Source organism: Pan troglodytes, chromosome 17, assembly GCF_028858775.2.
Source record: "Pan troglodytes isolate AG18354 chromosome 17, NHGRI_mPanTro3-v2.0_pri, whole genome shotgun sequence".
Classification (NCBI taxonomy): domain Eukaryota; kingdom Metazoa; phylum Chordata; class Mammalia; order Primates; family Hominidae; genus Pan; species Pan troglodytes.
Genome location: NC_072415.2, coordinates 90,106,802 through 90,123,929, shown reverse-complemented (window position 1 = coordinate 90,123,929; position 17,128 = coordinate 90,106,802). Strand labels below are relative to the sequence as shown.

The following is a 17,128-nucleotide window of genomic DNA, read 5'->3' as shown; positions in this document are numbered from 1 at the left end:
CTGTCACCCAGGCTGGAGTGCAGTGGTGCGATCTCGGCTAACTGCAACCTCTGCCTCCCGGTTCAAGCAATTCTCCTGCCTCAGCCTCCCAAGTAGCTGGGATTACAGGCACGCACCATCATGCTGGCTAATTCTTGTACTTTTAGTAGAGACAGGGTTTTGCCATGTTGGCCAGGCTGGTCTTGAACTTCTGACCTCAAGTGATCTGCCCGCCTCAGCCTCCCAAAGTGTTGGGATTACAGATGTGAGCCACTGTGCCCGGCCAACATTTTTCAATACGGAGTTAAATAGCAAATAACACTGAGAAGCCCTGCTATAAGCTCCCAGGAAAACTATTTTCCATATTCATTTATCCAGTAGGATTCTCTGTTACTAGGCCAGAGAATGTATATTATTATTTTATTCCTGAAAAACATATCCTAAAATAAAGGGTGCAGATGTAGACATTTTAACTAATACAGAATGAATACCTACATAGGCACTGCCCACCCTAAGAAAGACAGCATAAGCAATTGAAACACTCTTAACCTCTAATTCAATGGCTGTCACCTGGGGGCAATTTTTCTCCCCCCAGGGGAACTTGCCAAGTCTGCAGACAGCCTCGGTTGTCATCACAGGGAGGGGCCCCCACTGGCATCTGGTGGGTGGAGGCCAGGGCCGCTGCTCAACACGGTTCGAGTCCAGAATGCCCCATTGGCCTCAGGTGTCACCAGGGCCTTCCCTCTGCATGCTGTTCCCCCAGGAGATCATCACAATCTCACGAGACTCTCGTGTTAACCATCCCTTGCCCTTCCTCACGGTTCTACTGCACGTCTGTGTCTCTAGGTCACGTTTGGCTTTGCCTGTGTTTGAACTTCACATAAGTGGGCTCATTCAGTCCAGCCCTCTTATCACTGCAGCTCTTTAGCTATGTCTAACCTTTTTAGCCAATTCATCCTGTTTCTAATGGTAGTTATCCTGATTTTCATTTCTGGGAATTTCCCTGGCTCCTGTTCTGGACTCTTCAATAGTTCTGATGCTTTCTCCTCCTCACTGCTTTGCACTCCTTTAAACACAGACGCATTCCTATTCTGGGTCTGATCATCTCAGGACCAGCAGCCACTGCGCACTTGATGTTTTGTTTGTGGTTTCTTGGGACTCTGCTCAAGGCTCGTTTTCTCTGGTGATTTTCTCATGAGTTCTCAGAGCGTGCACATTCACTTCTGCATGGGTCAAAGCTAAAGTTCTAAATTCAATGTGTACACAGAGGAGTTCCACAGCCCACCTTGACCTGCCCACCCACCCCTTTCACAAAGCCGAGGGCCTGGCACTTACTTTCCTCTTCAATCAGCAAAGTAACCCAGAGCTCCTGCTGCAAGGAAGTGCGAATCCCCTCCAGATCGCTGGGAATTCTCAGGAACATATCTCTGCCCTTCCACCCAGGCTCAGACAGGGGGCACTCGGTGCCTGCTTCAGGTTTCTGGCTTGAGAGATGCAGTCCCCTTCCTACCCACAGGTAAGGTGGGAGAGGCACCCACCTCTACCCACCTTTCTCTGAAGGGAGGGTTTCCCTGAGTTCATGCACTGAGAGCCACACTCCCAGAGTCCAGGCTTTGGGTGGTGGTGTCAGGCCTCAGGCTGCCCTCAGGGCAGGCACATCAAACGCCTGGCAAGCAACAGCCCTGGAGGAAACATAAGCCTCAGGGAATCCCTCTACTTACCTGCCCACCCTGCCCCAAGGAATCCCTTAACTTTCCTGCCTACACCGCCAGGCTTTTTTTTTTTTTAAGTAGCTTATGGTGGCTCATGCCTGTGATCCCAGAAATATGGGAGGATGAGAAGGAATGATTTCTTGAAGCCAGGACTTTGAGACCAGTGACCTATCTGACATGGTCTGGCTGTGTCCCCACCCAAAATCTCATCTTGAATTGTAATCCCCATGTGTCAAGAGCAGGACCAAGTGGAGGTGACCGGATCATGGGGGTGGTTCTCCCCGCGCTGTTCTTGTGATGGTGAGTGAGTCTCACGGGATCTGATGGTTTTATTAAGTGTCTGGCATTTGCCCTGCTTGCATTCATTGCATCCTGCAGCCCTGTGGAGAGGGTACCTGCCTTCTGCATTGATTGTAGATTTCCTGAGGCCTCCCCAGCAATGTGGAACCGTGAGTCACTTAAACCCCTTTCCTTTATGAATTACCTATTCTCAGGTGTTTCTTCATAGCAGCATGAGAATGAACGAATACACCATCTCCAATAAAATAATGCTTCTTAAAAGTAGCTTTTAAAATATTTCTCCTGCTGCCCTAGAAATCACTGACCATGTAATCAGCCAGGTTCTGGAAACAGAAATTCCTGACAGTTAATATTAACAACAACAAAAAAATTATAACTGAAGAGACAAGGAAAAGGAAAGAGAAAGAAGCTGTGGAAGGAAAATAGAATTTCAAGACCCCAAACTCACAATTCCAAAGGAAAACTAAGCTTGGGAACTAAGTTGTGCAAAAACTGCTTCTCCTTTTGTTCCCAAAGAGACAGCTGTGATTTCACATGCTTGCCCTCTGGGTCCAGGCAGCAGGCACATACCCTGAAGTCACCTGGTGGGGTGTCACACTGCACAGGACCTGTGCTGGACACACCTTGAAGTACCCCTCAGGCCATTGCTGGGCCCATGAGCTCTTGAGGATGTAGCCAGCTGGATGGACATCCTAGGCCTATCCCAGCCACCCAGCGCTGGACTTGAGGAAATGTCATCCACAGAGGATGACCACCCAGGGGCCAAGACAGCAGAGAAAGCCACACTCAGTGCGTGAGCCTGGCCAGGCTGAAGCTGGACAGACACGCCCATCTCCCAGGACAGCTCAAGGGTGACCAACTGGACAACAGGCCCCCTTCCCAGCAGTGGGCCTTCCTACTTGGACTCACCTGAGGACATCCTGGCCTCCCTCCCTGCCGTCTTCCTGTCCCTCACCTGTTGCTGGAGGGTTCAAGAGGGTCTACCGATGCCTGTGAGATGCCAGCCACAGCTGCTGTCCAGGTTTTTGGCACCACAGTGAGAAAGAATTCAGGGCTGAGTCCATGAAGTGAAAAGCCAGGAGCTTTGATTGCAAAGCGAAAGCTCACACTTAGGACAGAGGTCGTGCACAAAGGAGTTTGGGTTTCTAACTTTATGTGCTCTTCTAATTAGGGGGTGGAATAATCATGTGGTTTTCTAGGGAAAAGGCGGAGATTTCCTAAAATGGGGGTGCCATCCATTTTCATACTAAATATGGGCATGCTCAGAGCTGCCATACACCCAGCCTCATTTTAAAAATTGGTTCTTCTTACTCTGCAAAATTAATGGCTGAGTAATCATTCTTGGCAATCTCAATACCAGATTTGTTGGTGACAATGAAAGCCTTGAGGGACACGGCCTTTTCTACATGAGTTTGGACTCTATAAGCAACTCTTCAGTGGCTTTCTTGTTTTTAGCATTTTACTCACATCCTTACTTGGTGAACTGAACTGTGGATTGTGCCATACTTAACCCCTCTGCTTTCCCATCACCCTAGGAGGGCAGCCTGGATTTGGTGGGACATATTCTCATCAGCATGCACCTAGACACGAGGACCTAACGGATTAAGATGTGCCACAGGGCTTGCAGATTCCTTGACCATCTGTTTGCTGGTTCAGGATTGTTGAAATCTGTACTGTTTGCATGTTTTGTGAGGCTTCTTCAGTCACATGGTAGCAGGCAAGAGAGAATGAGAGCCACATGAAAGGGTTTCCCGTTATAAAACCATCAGATCTTGTGAGATTTGTTCACTACCAGGAGAAAAGTATGGGGAAAAACTGCCCCCCTGATTCAATTGTCTCCCTCCAGATCCCTCCCAAAACACATGGAAATTATGAAAGCCATAATTCAAGATGAGATTTGGGTGGGGACACAGCCAAACAATACCATTCCAACCCTGGCCCCTCCCAAATCTCATGTCCTCATATTTCAAAAGCAATAATGCCTTCCCAACAGTCCCCCAAAGTCCTTTTAGCATTAACTCAAAAGTTCACAGTCCAAACTCTCATCTGAGACACAGCAAGTCCCTTCTGCCTATGAGCCTGTAAAATCAAAAGTAAGTTAGTTACTTCCTAGATACAATGGGGGTATAGTCATTGGGTAAATACAGCCATTCAAATTAGAGAAATTAGCCAAAACAAAGGGACTAAAGGCCCATGCAAGTCCGAAATCCAGTGGGGCAGTCATTAAACTTTAAAGTTCCAAAATGACCTCCTTTGACACCATGTCTCACATTCAGGTCACACTGATGCAAAAGGTGGGCTTCCATGGCCTTGGGCAGCTCTGCCCTGTGGCTTTGCAGGGTATACCCCACTCTTGGCTGCTTTCATGGGCTGGAGTTGAGTGTCTATGGCTCTTCCAGGGCCACAGAGCAAGCTGTTGATGGATCTACCAGTGTGGGGTTTGGAGGACAGTGGCCCTCTTCTCACAACTCCACTAGGCAGTGCCCTAGTGAGGACTCTGTGTGGGGGCTTCAACCTCACATTTTTCTTCTGCAGTGCCCTAGCAGAGGTTCTCCATGAGGGCCCCAGCCCTGCAGCAAACTCCTGCCTGGACATCCAGGCATTTCCATATATCCTCTGAAATCTAGGCAGAGGTTCCCAAACCTCAATTCTTGACTTCTGTGCACCCACAGGCTCCACATCACGTGGAAGCTGCCAAGGCTTAGAGCTTCCATTCTTTGAAGCCACAACCCAAGCTATACCTTGGCCCCTTTTAGCCATGGCTAGAGTGGCTGGGACACAGGGCACCAAGTCCCTACTAGACTGCACACAGCAGGGGGGCCCTGGGCCAGGCACGAGAAAACATTTTTTCCTACTAGGCCTCCAGGCCTGTGATGGGAGGGGCTGCCACGAATGTCTCTGACATGCCCTGGAGACATTTTCTCATTGTCTTGGTGACTAACATTTGGCTCCTTGCTCACGCCTGTAATTCCAGCACTTTGGGAGGCCAAGGCAGGCAGATCACTTGAGATCAGGAGTTCAAGACCAGCCTGGCCAACATGGTGAAACCCCGTCTCTACTAAAAATAAAAAAATTAGCTGGGAGTGGAGTCAGGCGCCTGTAATCCCAGCCACTCAGGAGGCTGAGGCAGGAGAATTGCTTGAACCCAGGAAGGGAGGGTGTGGTGAGCCGAGATCATGCCACTGCACTCCAGCCTGGGCGACGGAGACTCCCATCTCAAAAAAACAAAACAAACAAACAAAAAATTTGGCTCCTCATTACTTATGCAAATTTCTGCAACTGTCTTGAATTTCTGCACAGAAAATGGGTTTTCCTTTTCTATCTCATCGTCAGACTGCACATTTTCTAAACGTTTATGCTCTGTTTCCCTTCAAAAACTTAATCTTATTAACAGCACCCAAGCCACCTCTTGAATGCTTTTCTTTGCTTAGAAATTTCCTGCCAGATACCTAAATCATCTCCCTCAAGTTCAAAGTTTCACAGATGTCTAGGGCAGGGGCAAAATGCCACCATTCTCTTTCCTAAAACATAGGAAGAGTCACCTTTATTCTAGTTCCCAACAAGTTCCTTCTCTCCATCTGAGACCACCTCAGCCTGGATTTCATTGTCCATATCATTATCAGCATTTTGGACAAATCCATTCAACAAGTCTCTAGGGAGTTCCAAACTTTCCCACATGTTCCTGTCTTCTTCTGAGCCCTCCAAACTGTTCCGACCTCTACCTGTTACCCAGTTCCAAAGTTACTTCCACATTTTTGGGTATCTTTACAACAACACCACACTCTGCTGGTATCAATTTACTGTATTACTCCGTTTTCACACTACTGATGAAGACACACCCAAGACTGGGTAATTTATCAAGAAAAAGAGGTTTAATGGACTCACAGTTTCACATGGCTGGGGAGGCCTCACAATCATGGTGGAAGGGGAAAGGCATATCTTACATGGCAGCAAGCAAGAGAGAATGGGAGCCAAGCAAAAGGGGTTTCCCCTTATAAAGTCATCTGATCTCATGAGACTTGCTCACTACCATGAGAACAGCATGAGGGAAACTGCCCCCATGATTCAATTATCTCCCACTGGGTCCCTCCCACAACATGTGAGAATTGTGGGAGCTACAATTTAAGGTAAGATTTGGGTGGGGACACAGCCAAACTATATCATATGTTTTTAAGTGTTTTGAGTTTTATGGTCATTTTCTGGATTGGGGCTAGCTCAAATGCTGCTCTTTTAGCTGTGGCATCAGCCAATTGGTTACCCTGAACTTCTGTGGTGTTTAATTTACAGTGACCTGGGATTTTTATGGTTGCCAACTATTTTGGTTTTAGAATAGCTTTTTTTGTTTTTTGGTTTTTTTTTTTTGAGATGGAGTCTCCCTCTTGTCACTCAGGCTGGAGTGCAGTGGCGCAGTCTCGGCTCACTGTAACCTCCACCTCCCAGGTTCAAGCAATTCTCCTGTCTCAACCTCCCAAGTAGCTGGGATTACAGGCACCCGCCACCATGCCTGGCTAATTTTTGTATTTTTAGTAGAGACGGGGTTTCACTATGTCGGCCAGGCTGGTCTTGAACTCCTGACCTCATGTGATCCGCCCGCCTCGGCCTCCCAAAGTGCTGGGATTACAGGCGTGAGTCACTGCACCTGGCCTAGAATAGCTTCTAACAGCTCTGATACTTGTTGTACATTTTTTATGGGTTGCCCTGAGGAGGCTAAATATCCTCCGTCTTTCCATAGCATCCAAAGTCATGCAAACCCCAAAAGCATAGCAGCTATCAGTGCAAATGTTTGCAGCCTTGTATTTTGCCAATTGACAAGCTCGGGTCAGGGCAGTCAACTCAGCCACTTGAGATGATCTGGCTTCCAGAAGAGGACCGACTTTAATTACCTCTAGTAAGGAAACCACAGCATATCCTGCTCCAAAATTTCCATCCTCTCCTCTTAAATAAGACCCATCCGTATACCATTCTATTTTAGCATGATCCAGTGGCATCTCTTGTAGGTCTGTCCTGGGGTGAGAAGTCAGTCATCAGAACACAGTCATGAGGGGTCTTGTCAGAAGGGCCTGGCAAGAGAGTGGCCAGATTAAGATTATTATACTGGAAGTAGTAATATTGGAAGATGGTACAAGCAAAATTTGATAAGAGGCTGACCGGTTGACAGACACATGTTGAGTATGATGAGAGTTTAGAAGGGTCTCAGGAGAATGTGGCACAGAAATGGTGAGGGGGGAACCCATACTTATTTCTTCAACAGACTTGTACAGAAGGGCCATGGTTGCTACTGCTCTCACACAAGGAGGCAGCCCTCAAGCCACCGGGTCCAGGTGTTGGCTAAAATAGCCTATAGGTCTCTGATGATCACCATGTTTCTGGATCAGTACCCTGGATGCAGTACCTCCAGTTTTGTGTATGAAAAGGGAGAAAGGCAGTTTGTAGTTTGGGTGCCCTAAGGCTGGGGCATTAGTTAGAATTTCCTTTATTTGTTGTACAGCTGATTGTCCCTCAGGACTCCACAAGGCAGGATCAGGTTGTTCACTTTTTAGGTATGCATAGAGAGGTTGAGCCATAAGGAAGAAATTTGGTATCCAGTTTCTCTTTTTTTTTTGAGACGGAGTCTCGCTCTGTCGTTCAGGCTGGAGTGCAGTGGTGCAATCTTGGCTCACTGCAAGCTCTGCCTCCCAGGTCCACACCATTCTCCTGCCTCAGCCTCCAGAGTAGCTGGGACTACAGGTGCTGCCACCACGCCCAGCTAATTTTTTTGTATTTTTAGTACAGAGGGGGTTTCACCGTGTTAGCCAGAATGGTCTCGATCTCCTGACCTCATGATCCGCCCTCCTCAGCCTCCCAAAGTGCTGGGATTACAGGCCTGAGTGACCGCGCCTGTCCACTGGTATCCAGTTTCTACAATAGCCAGCCAGGACCCAAAATCCTCCAAGTTGTTTATTAGTAACAAGCATTGGGAAAGCTAAAATTCCTCTCACTCTGTCAGGGTTAATACTCAGTCCTTTGACTGAGATAATATGCCTCCAAATGCTTAACTTGCAGCAAGCATAGCTGAAGTTTGTCTTTGGACACTTTGTGTCCTTTGGTGGCTGTTTGAGTAAATATAGACCATCTTCCTGGGAGGAAGATAGTGTGTCTGAACAAAGGAGAAGGTCACCTACATACTGAATGAGTGTTGAGCCCTGGGGAAAAATTAAATCCTCTAAATCAGCTTTTAATATTTGGGAAAAGTAAGTGGGACTTTGTGTATACCCTTGAGGCATTACCGTCCACATATATTGCCCTTCTTTCCAAGTAAAGGTAAACAAATGCCGGCTGTCTGGATCTACAGGAATACTAAAGAAGGCACTGCAGAGATCTGCAACTGAGAAATACTAGCTGGTACTGGGTATAGTTGATAGAAGGATATGTGGGTTGGGGATTATTGGGTGCCTGGGTATTGCGATATTATTTATTGCCCTCAAGTCCTGTACAAATCTCCATCCCCTCCTGCTTGTTTTTTTGTTTTTGTTTTTGTTTTTGTTTTACAGGGAATATGGGGCTGTTGCAGGGGCTTGTGCAGGGAATAGTTGAGCCCCCTTTTCAGTTAATCTTGGATGACAGGGGCGATTCCATCTGTAGCTTCCTGTCGGAGAGGATACTGTTTGAGGTTGGGTAGGGGGTTCTTCAGGTTTATCTCTACCTTTATGGAAGTGGCTGAGAATATTTTCCCTATATCTGTATTTGACTGAGAGTATAAGTGGGAAGGGACATCCTTAAGCAAATGCTCCACTTCTGGAGTTAACAGGAAGACTGGGGAAGCTAAAAGGAGTTTTATTGTTTTCTGCTCTTTATTCCAATGTTCTCTCTTCTCTTCTAGTATTTCCTTCTCTGTCTCATTTCCCTTCCCCAGTCACAAAATGGTGTCTTAACATTACTAGTACTAAATTGTGGTGCAATGTCAGGTCTTGTTTTTTCTTTGTGAGGTGGAGTCTCCCTCTGTCGCCCAGGCTGGAGTGCAGTGGCACAGTCTTGGCTCACTGCAACCTCCGCCTCCTGGGTTCAAGTGATTTTCCTGCCTCAGCCTCCCAAGTAGCTGGGATTACAGGCATGCGCTACTATGCCTGGCTAATTTTTGTATTTTTACTAGAGACAAGGTTTCACCATGTTGGCCTGGCTGATCTCTAACTCCTAACTTCAAGTGAGCCACCTGCCTCGGCCTCCCAAAGTGCTGGGATTACAGGCATGAGTGACTGCATCCGGCTGTCAGGATGTTTTCTAAGTTGATATTGTTGGTCCCTGGCTCCAATTCTAGAAGAAGTTCACCTTTCGATGAAAAAGAGATATGAGCATTATGGATGTTGACGAGATCACAGCCCAAAAGATTGACGGGGCTGCAGGGCACATTAGAAACACATGGGACCAACGGAGCATGTCACACTTAGAACCCATGGCGGGGCATCTGAACCCAAAGAAATGTTAAGGTTTAGGTTTAGACTTAAAACATGAGAGCGTTTTATTAGACACAGCCACCATGTTAATTCTTTCATTACTCTCAGGTATGGGGTTTCTAAATTAGGTGGGATTTATAACAGATATAGCCACTCCTGTGTCAAATTCAGGCAGTTGTAAGCTCTTGGTTTATCATTATATCAATCTCTCCCAATTTGTCAGGGTAGAATATTTGGAGCAGTGAAACCCTGTACTTTCTCAGAGCACCCTCGTCTTCCTGAGCTGCATTTTCTTGTCTTTTCTTTCATTTCAGCCTAATGCAACCCCTCTTAAGGTGTCCTGGCCGTTTTTTTGGTTTTTTTTTTTGAGTCAGAGTCTCGCTCTGTCGCCCAGGCTGGAGTGCAGTGGCGCGATGTGGGCTCACTGCAAGCTCCGCCTCCCAGGTTCACGCCATTCTCCTGCCTCAGCCTCCCAAGTAGCTGGGACTACAGGTGCCCGCCACCATGCCTGGCTAATTTTTTTTGCATTTTTAGTAGAGACGGGGTTTCACCATGTTAGCCAAGATGGTCTCGATCTCCTGACCTCATGATCTGCCCGCCTCAGCCTCCCAAAGTTCTGGGATTACAGGCGTGAGCCACCGCGCCCGGCCGGTGTCCTGGTCTTTTACACTAGTAACAGACTGGGAGGGAAGAGTCCTCAGACCTATGAGCTTAAAATCTTTCTGGGGCTGAGAGGTTTGAAAAGTTAATTGCTTTAACTGTAAACGCATAACTTGGGCAATCTTCTGTTTTTCCTTTTTATCACAGTGCAGGATAACTGGTCAGCTAACTAGTTCATTAGTTCTGGCTGTGGCCCAATTTATCATGTGGCATTTTCTAAGGGTGGCTAAATCATCACCTAGTCTAATAAATTTGCATTTAATATTGTAGCATTTTTATTGTTTTCATAGCAATCAGCTGACATCCTGCAATATTGTCTAAAAGTTTTATCGAAACGTGTGAAATGATCTAAAACGGATTCCTTTGTGCTCTGGCAGCATTGCTGGATTTTCCTCCAATCCACGACCCTCCGGGACACTGAAGGAATGCTATTTAACAGAACAGTCATCGTTCACGAGCATCTCTGCATCTGTCTTCAGGATTTGGGGCTGGCTGATTTGGCCTTCCTGGGCCTTTAGAGATCAGGTCTGCTACAATGTCTGACCACTGTGCCTTTTCCAGCCACTTAGCTTTAGCTTCTGAGACCAGTATGTGGACCAGCTGATAAAGGTCTGAATGACCCGGGTCATAGGTTCTGATAATGAGCTCAAACTCTTGAGCAAACCCAATTGGATCTTTACGGGAGGCAGGAAATTCTTTATGCCTCGCAACTCAGCCATTAACCAGGGTTGACAGACAATCACAGGGGTTCCCCTAACTGTTAACAGTTGTTCCCGAAACGGGTTGATCATGAGAGGAGTCCCTATGGTGTCCCCTTTTCCATGTCTTCCAGATGAGAGGCTGCCACTGGCGTTACCAGAGAATCGGCAGGAAGTAGGGTCTTGGAAGTTAGATTCCCTACTGCCTTTGGTTCAGTGAGTGGCAGGCAAGGAGGTGAATAGGGTAGATTGGAACCTGAAGGAAAAGGACGGGAGAGGTCTGGTCCAGGAAGTCCAGAGGGTTAGGGGTAGAGTGGGGGTGTAGGTGGAGGTAGGGGAGGCACTAAGGGGGAAGTAAGGGATTTGGAGGATTTCTTTAGGAGAGAGAAACGATTAGAGAGTTCTCGATTGGCAGTTCTGAGTTGTCGGCTTCCTGTAGGGAGGTGAGGTGATCTTTCCCCCCGCTCGCTACTCTCCAGGTACCATGAAAGTAGCTCTCCCATTCCGGTTTCTTAGTTTTTGTGCCCGTGTTTTCCATTCTGGTTCGTGGGTACACTAAATTGGGCATCTCAAAAGATCCCCATTTAGGCCATTGTAACTTAGAACCTACTTTGGTTATAGTGGTCCACTTGGTTAAATATTTGCATGACGATTTGCCGTAAGTATTTTGCATGTACCTGGCCGGAGTTTCTAAAGGTGGAACTTTATGTTCCTCAGCTGCTGGGGTTTTAGCTAATTTAGAGGCCTCATTCCCCATAATTTAACGTTCCCCTTCGGATTCAACCAAGTTGGGATGTGTGTGAGACCCAAAGTATGCTGCCTGGGGACCTGGCTCTTCAGGGCCATTATTCCTTGAACCAGTTCAGTCCACCCTTGTCGCGGCTACCTGGTAAAGTGTGTCAGGGGCTCCAGGTGTGGGAAGGGTCAGCTCCTTATATGCACCTACCAGATGAGATTAGACCTTAAGTATGTTTTTCTGGGGAGAAAACCAGCTCAGAGCTGCTGCACGTCTTAAGGTGCTTTCCTCCCAGACACCCTCACGCGATTCTCCGTTGCCTAAGAATGCCCTGAAAGGCTGAGGGGAGTAAAGTGCTCTTATTTCTTTAGAAAATTCCACACTCATAAGCTAGAGGGTTTGGAGTTGGTCAAATCCGGTAGCTGAAAGGACTGAAACACACACACAACCCAAGACGGAAACAACAAAACAGCTAAGCAAAACTAACAGTGATCACGCAAATTATATGATTTCTGAGCACTCAAGTGTAAGCAGAAATTAACACCAGCGGGTTGTTCATGCTAACTTTAGTCACTTAAAAAGAATTTGCAAGACAAAATCCCAAACCAGTTCCTTACCTAGTGATAGGAGCCCAAGCTGAAAAGTGCTCTCTACAGATGCAGCAGCAGACAGGCTGCCTTCCTTGATGGAAGTGAGTGGAAATTCCAGGAAAAAAGGAGATTTTTTTTTTTTTAAACAGCAAATAAACCTCTTACCCCCAGCTGAAAAACACTGGAAGATCAGGGATCCTTGGAAAAAAGAGGTCCGAGACTTCGGCAAATTGTCCTACCGGTTTGGGCTACAAGGTGCCCAGACCAGTACCAAGCACCAATAGGAGAGCTGCTGCAGGCTGGGCCACCTTCACCCAGGTTCCCTTAGTGGTTACCACATGTCAGTCGAAAAAAATGATGAGACCAGTCTCGATCATTCCAGGAGGCTTATCTGCCAAAGGTAAGGACTCGTGCCTGGGAGACAGGTCTACGCCTTTCTCCAAAGATTATTTCCAGGGCTCCAAATTTAAAGGGGAAAGGGTGGGATATTGAGAAGTACACAAATTTCACATAAGAGGAGGGTAGGGAAAAATAGTCATTCATGCCCTTGGTTCAGTGAATCTGCATTTTTTTTTTTTTTTTTTAACATAAGATGACAGACAAATGGGGCAGAGGAATCTGCATCATTACATAAGGTAACATAGACAAAACATAACAAAAGGGCAGGGGAACAATCAGATATGCATTTGTATCTGGTAGGCAGGGGGGTGACTGCATCTGTAAAGACAAGCTATCGATTTACATTACCATGGCGAAATTTTAACAGGAACACCTTAGGACAGAAATCTTGGAGCTCACCAGGAATTTCCTTGTGGGCAAAATATGGGGAAGGCGTGTAGGTTTTCATCTTGCAGCCCTCTTATTTAGGAACCAAAAGGGGAGGCAGGTTTGCCTGACCCAGTTCCCAGCTTAACTTTTCCCTTTGGCTTAATGAGTTTGGGGTCGCAAGATTTATTTTCCTTTCACAGTATGTAAGCCCTGGGTCTGGGAAGGCCCTGGGTCTGGGGGTGATGGTTGGGAATCCACCACCTTGTCTCACCACTGCCAGAGACACAGATGTGGCTTCCGTACATAAGTCCCTATTAAATGTTTCTCTCTAAAGAACTAGATTTGCCAGTCCCTTTCTTTGGCGTCTCAGCTTCCTCTGACTTTGGGGCAGATTTGTATAGGCCTGGCCACTGAGGAACGGTCACTAACCATTAGGAAAAGGCAAATCAAAACCACAATATCATTTTATACCTACCAGTATGACCATAATACAAGGCTGTGAAAGGAAAGTATCTTGGGTCCCTTCAACCTGCCTCCCATTCTAGTCAGTCATCCCTCTGCTCACTGAGACAGATGCACAGCTGACTGTCTCCTTTGGAAAGGCTGATCAGAAACTCACAAGAATGCAACTGTTCATCTCTCACATATCTGTGACCTGGAAGCCCCCTTCCCGCTTTGAGTCTTCCTGTCCTTGCTTCAAGTTGTCCTGCCTTTCCAGACTGAACCAATGTTCTTCTTACATATATTGATTGATGTCTCATGCCTCCCTAAAATGTATAAAACTAAGCTGTGCCCCGACCACCTCGGGCACATATCATCAGGACCTCCTGAGGCAGTGTCACGGATGCATCCTCAACCTTGGAAAAATAAACTTTCTAAATTAATTGAGACCTGTCTCAGATTTTTCGGGTTCACGAGGTACATAAATAACAAGTATGGGCAAGAATGTGGAAAAACTGAAACCCTCACACATTCCTGGTGAGAATGTAAAATGGTGTAGCCAATTTGGAAAACAATTTAGCAATACTTAAAAATGTTAAACAGTTACCACATGAAAACTTAAGTCCACACAAAAGCTTGTACATGAATGTTCATAGCAGCATTATACATAATAGTAAAAAAATGCAAACAACCCAAATGTCAATCAACTGATGGATAAAATGTAGTATATCCATATAATGGAATAGCTTTTAATTTTCTGTTTTATTTAATGAAATATTCATCAGCAATTAAAAAGAACTAGCTGTTGATGTCTGCTATAATATGGACCTTGAGAACATTATGTTAAATGAAAGCAGTCACAAACGACTCCATATTTTGTGTTTCCATCTGTATGAAATGTCTAGAATAGGTAAATCTATAGAGGCAGAAAATAGATTAGTGATTGCCAGGGGCTGAGGGAATGGGAGGGAAATGGGAAATGACTGTTAATGGGTATAGGTTTTCTTTTCGGGGTGATAACATTCTCCTAAAATTAGATTGTGGTATTGGTTCCACAACACTGAAAAACCATCTCACCTTAAATTGGTGAATTTTATAGTACATGGATTAGATCTCAACAAAAGTTTTTATTAAAGATTTATCTGGAGATGGATAGTGGTGATGGTTGCATAATATGAATGTCCTTAAAAATTAAGGCGATAAATCTTGTTATAAGTAACACAATAAAAAATGAGTTTCAATAAATTATTTGGGGATGTTTGAGTCTTATGCCTTAGCTTGGAACAACTCTCCTGTGAATAAAATGCTTGTGATGTGTTAAGCAACTGTGTTTGTATCTGAAATGAGTGACTACCAAAATGACGGTAAGGAATTTTTTAGAAGGCAATAGCCTGACCTTAGTAAGGGCTCAGATTTCTCCAGTGTGTACCTTGTGCCAATGAAGTACAGGAGATTTTGTTTTATCATCCCATCTCATGGATGAGGAAACTGAAGTCTGTTGAGATAACTTATGCAAGGCACAGATGAACCTGAACACACCTTTATGTAACTAAAACCCTGTTAACCACTATGCTTATATTCTGTGCCTCTCTGCTTTACTCAATTATAAAATGAAAGAGATTTAGATGATCTCTAATATCCTACCAACCTGAAATTGTTTCATTACAATAAAGCATTTCGTATATAATTGGGAAATATTCTGTATTATGTAAAAAGCTTAATCTGGCAGTGAGCTGCACTTGTGATTCTAGTATTTAAATTGTGGGTGCATATTATCAAAGCACCTTATGGTGCTGTGTCCCAGAGGAAACCAAACATGGAACCCATTTCAATCCCCATGCCAGCAGTCTCCTCAGACTGTAGTTCTCACCATGCCACAGCCCATCTGAGAGACACCACAGCATCTGCATAGTGATTTGTTGTTGTTTTTGAGATGGAGTCTCACTCTGTCACCCAGGCTGGAGTGAAGTGGTGCGATCTCAGCTCACTGCAACCTCCACCCCCTGGGTTCAAGCGATTCTCCTGCCTCAGCCTCCCTAGTAGCTGGGATTATAGGCGGGCGCCACCATGCCCGGGTAATTTTTTGTATTTTTAGTAGAGACGGGGTTTCACCATGTTGGCCAGACTGGTCTGGAACTGCCGACCATAGGCGATCCGCCGGCCTCGGCCTCCCAAAGTGCTGGGATTACAGGCGTGAGCCACCGCGCCCGGGCGTGATTTGTTTTAAATTTGTCATCTAAAGGACCACCAGGATAGCTAGATAGTAGACAAGAGTTTTACTATCAATATCAGTTTGCAAACCAGGGAGTCTCCAGCATGAACCCAAAGTGCTCTCTCAGAAGAACACAGGTTAGAGGTTTTATTTTAAAAAGAGAAATATTATTTCTCTTTGAGAAAGTTCACTGGCACTAGTAAGGGTTTGGGGAGCTTTGACTGGTGAGCGAAGCCAGGGGGCCAGATCAGTCCTGGAGGTGGAAGTTACGCTGAAGCTATGGAATAAAACTGGCTTCAGGTCGGGCGCGGTGGCTTCTTCCTGTAATTTCAGCGCTTTGGGAGGCAAAGGCGGGCGGATCACTTGAGGTCAGGAGTTCAAGACCAGCCTGGCCAACATGGTTAAACCCCGTCTCTACTAAGCACAAAAAAACACTAGCCGGGCTGGCGCCTTGGAGTCCCAGCTTATGGGGAGGCGGAGGCAGGAGAAGCGCTTGAACCCGGGAGGCGGAGGCTGCAGTGGGCCAAGATCACGTCACTGCACGTCTCAAAAATAAATTTTTTTTCTTTATAAAAAGACAAATTTAAAAACCTGGTTTCAGGTTACAACAGGCAGCTCAGCAGCCGGCCTGATGGTGACATTCCTCAAGGACGGCCTGCCCAGTGCTTCCTCCCTACCCCGCTGCTCGACTCTGCTGTGGTTGGGTATGGCAACAACGACACATTTTTATGATCAAGTTTCACAAATGACACACATGAACTGTCTTAGTAACACACAGAAACAAGCACCAGAAAGGAAGAACACGAGCCGCAGTGCCGGGCATTCCGGGCCTTTCTGGACGTCCCCATCCGTGGCTGGAGGACAGCCCGGGCGGCGGCGGGCGGCCTCGGGGCGGGTGCGTGGGGGCAGGGCACGGCGAGCCCGGGGCTTCTCAGGACCACCAGGCCGCCTGGACGCTGGGGAGGAACCCCCACTCCGACAGCTGCTACGAAGGAACCAACGGCGCTCCACGGTGGCCAGGTCGCCGCCGCTCCCCCCGGCCAACTACACGTTCGCGCGGCGCCTATACGCACATGCCGTCAGCACGCACGGCGCTAGCGCGCGCGCATGCCGTCAGCACGCACGGCGTCGGTGCGTGCGCGCCCAGACGTTCCGCCGGGTGGCAGTCCCAGCGGAGTTTGCGGGTGCGGGCGGGACCGGGTTTCGTCCGTGGGCCCGGGGGCGGCGGGGGCCGGGGAGTGAGGGGCCGGCTGAGCCCACCTCGCTGGGCCCTCCCTGGCGCCCCGCCTTGGGCGGCGGCGAGCGCGCGGGCCGCCATGTCGTACATGCTCCCGCACCTGCACAACGGCTGGCAGGTGGACCAGGCCATCCTCTCGGAGGAGGACCGCGTGGTCGTCATCCGCTTCGGCCACGACTGGGACCCTACGTGCATGAAGATGGACGAGGTCCTGTACAGCATCGCCGAGAAGGTAGCGCGCCGGACCCTCCCGCCCTGCGGGCTGTGCTTCCGCATCTGCCCCGCGCCTCTGCCCTGCCGGCGTCGCCTGGGGGCGCGAGCTGTTCACCGAGGAGGGGCCGCGGCTCCGTGGTTCAGGCGATTCC

The 17,128-nt window shown here is 47.4% G+C and overlaps 1 protein-coding gene across 3 annotated transcripts in view; it reads left to right on the top strand.

The window, feature by feature from the left end:
* TXNL4A (thioredoxin like 4A) overlaps window positions 1-17,128 on the top strand; it is a 60,961-nt gene that overhangs the window by 28,654 nt on the left and 15,179 nt on the right. The window contains exon 1 of one of the 3 annotated variants that reach the window (XM_016933969.3): window positions 16,625-16,995. The exons of 1 other annotated variant lie outside the window; for it this stretch is intronic. In XM_016933969.3, coding sequence (XP_016789458.1) covers window positions 16,843-16,995 — 153 coding nt within the window. In that variant the 5' untranslated portion in view covers window positions 16,625-16,842. Of the gene's footprint in view, window positions 1-16,624; window positions 16,996-17,128 lie in introns of those variants that run through there. One more of the 3 variants, XM_009434210.4, reaches the window with a different exon arrangement.